At 50.1% G+C, this 2,050-nt stretch overlaps 1 protein-coding gene across 1 annotated transcript in view; it reads left to right on the forward strand.

The window, feature by feature from the left end:
* Positions 1 to 1,630, forward strand: part of LOC105514820 (cationic amino acid transporter 3-like) — an 11,150-nt gene extending 9,520 nt beyond the window's left edge. The window contains 2 exon segments of the mRNA XM_011946481.1: positions 652 to 728; positions 1,515 to 1,630. Coding sequence (XP_011801871.1) covers positions 652 to 728; positions 1,515 to 1,630 — 193 coding nt within the window.
* The last annotated feature ends 420 nt before the right edge of the window (positions 1,631 to 2,050 follow it).

The following is a 2,050-nucleotide window of genomic DNA, read 5'->3' on the forward strand; positions in this document are numbered from 1 at the left end:
TTTTTTTTGTGGTGAAAACATTGAAAATGGCCAAGTGTGGTGGCTCATGCCTGTAATCCCAGCACTTTAGGAGGCCAGGGTGGGTGGACCATCTGAGGTCAGGCCTGGCCAACGTGGTGAAACCCCATCTCTACTAAAGATACCAACAATTAGCCGGGGCGCAGTGGCAGGTGCCTGTAATCCCAGCTACCTGGGAGGCTGAGGCAGGAGAATGGCGTGAACCCAGGAGGCGGAGCTTGCAGTGAGCCGAGATCGCGCCACTGCACTCCAGCCTGGGTGACAGAGTGAGACTCTGTCTCAAAAAAAAAAAAAAAACAAACCAAAAATTAGCCAGGCATGGTGGTGCATGCCTGCAATCCTAGCTACTCAGGAGGCTGAAGCAGGAGAATCACTTGAATCCAGGAGGCGGAGATTGCATTCAGCCGAGATCATGCCACTGCACTCCAGCCTGGGTGATAGAGCGAGACTCTGTCTCAGAAAAAAAACACACAAAAAAAGAACAAAAAAAAAATAGGCATTGAATATGCAACTGGAACAGAGCTGTGGCCTTCCTGCCCCTTGGGCTAAGGGTCCCTTGCAGACATTGGTGGTGTGCTCAGTGTTAACTTTTTGCCTGCAGGTCCCCCTGTTGCCTATCCTCCCGTTGGTCAGCATCTCTGTGAATGTTTATCTGATGATGCAGATGACCACTGAGACCTGGGCCCAATTTGGAGTCTGGATGTTGATTGGTGAGTGGCTTCCTGGAAAAAAAGAGGCCTCTTGGGTGTCCAACACTCTTCCTGCGACCTTTCCCTACAGCTGTCTCAGGCTGACAGTGTGGGCTGTGCCTGTAGTCCCAGCTACTCAGGAGATGAAGGCAGGAGCATCGCTTGAGACCAGGAGCTCCAGACCAGCCTGGGCAACATGGCGAGACTCCATCTCTACCAGAATTAAAAAGTGGCCGCACACAGTGGCTCGCGCCTATAATCCCTGCACTTCAAGGGGCCAAGGCAGGTGGATCACCTAAGATCAGGAGTTCAAGAACAGTCTGGCCAACATGGTGAAACCCCATCTCTACTAAAATACAAACAAGTAGCCGGGTGTGGTGGCGGGTGCCTGTAATCCCACCTACTTAGGAGGCTGAGACATGAGAATCACTTGAACCTGGGAGGCGGAGGTTGCAGTGAGTCAAGATCATGCCATTGAGATTGTGCCACTGCCCTCCAGCCTGGGTGACAGAGTGAGATTCTGTCTCAAAAAAAAAAAAAAAATGAGCCGGGCACGGTGGCACCCACCTGTAGTCACATCGATTCTAAAGGCTGAAGTGGGAGGACTGCTTGAACCCGGGAGGTCGAGGCTGCAGTGAGCCATGATCATGCCACTGCTCTCCAGCCTGGGCAACAGAGCGAAGTTCTATCTCTAAATAAAAGAAACAAGAAAACCTCCAAATAAACAGACCACAGTATAATCGCTATAGGGCATTTATAAGGGAAGGGGTGACTACATTTCCTCTCATTGTGTCATTTCCCTGTTAGGATTTGCTGTGTATTTTGGATATGGGATCCGACACAGCTTGGAGAACGATCAACAGCCACCTGCGTCAAGCTCCCAAACTCCTCGTGAAAACATCCCTAGTCCCTCGCTGAATTAGTTTAACCACAGAAAAGGGATGGGCCAGTCCACTGGAGGTGTCCTCTGCATGAAGGGAAAGTGTGAAGCTCTGTAAAGTGTGAAGGTGGGATGCATTTAAAGCCCCATGTGCACTGCCAGTGAGCAAATGCTTTTTTAAAAACTTTATTTTGTTTTTGTTTGTTTGTTATAGAGATGAGGACTTGCTCTGTTGCCCAGGCGGAACTTGAACTCCTGGGCTCAAGTGATCCTCCTGCCTCAGTCTTCCGAGTAGCTGGGACTACAGGCACCTCATCATGCCCAGCTTAACAAAATAACTTTATTATTATTTTTTCTTTTTGAGATAGTCTCGCTCTGTCGCCCAGGCTGGGGTGCAGTGGTGTGATCTTGGCCCACTGCAATCTCCGCCTCCTGGGTTCAAGTGATTCTCCTGCGTCAGCCT

The sequence above is a fragment of the Colobus angolensis genome, unplaced genomic scaffold, assembly GCF_000951035.1.
Source record: "Colobus angolensis palliatus isolate OR3802 unplaced genomic scaffold, Cang.pa_1.0 Scaffold25, whole genome shotgun sequence".
NCBI classification, from domain to species: Eukaryota; Metazoa; Chordata; class Mammalia; order Primates; family Cercopithecidae; genus Colobus; species Colobus angolensis.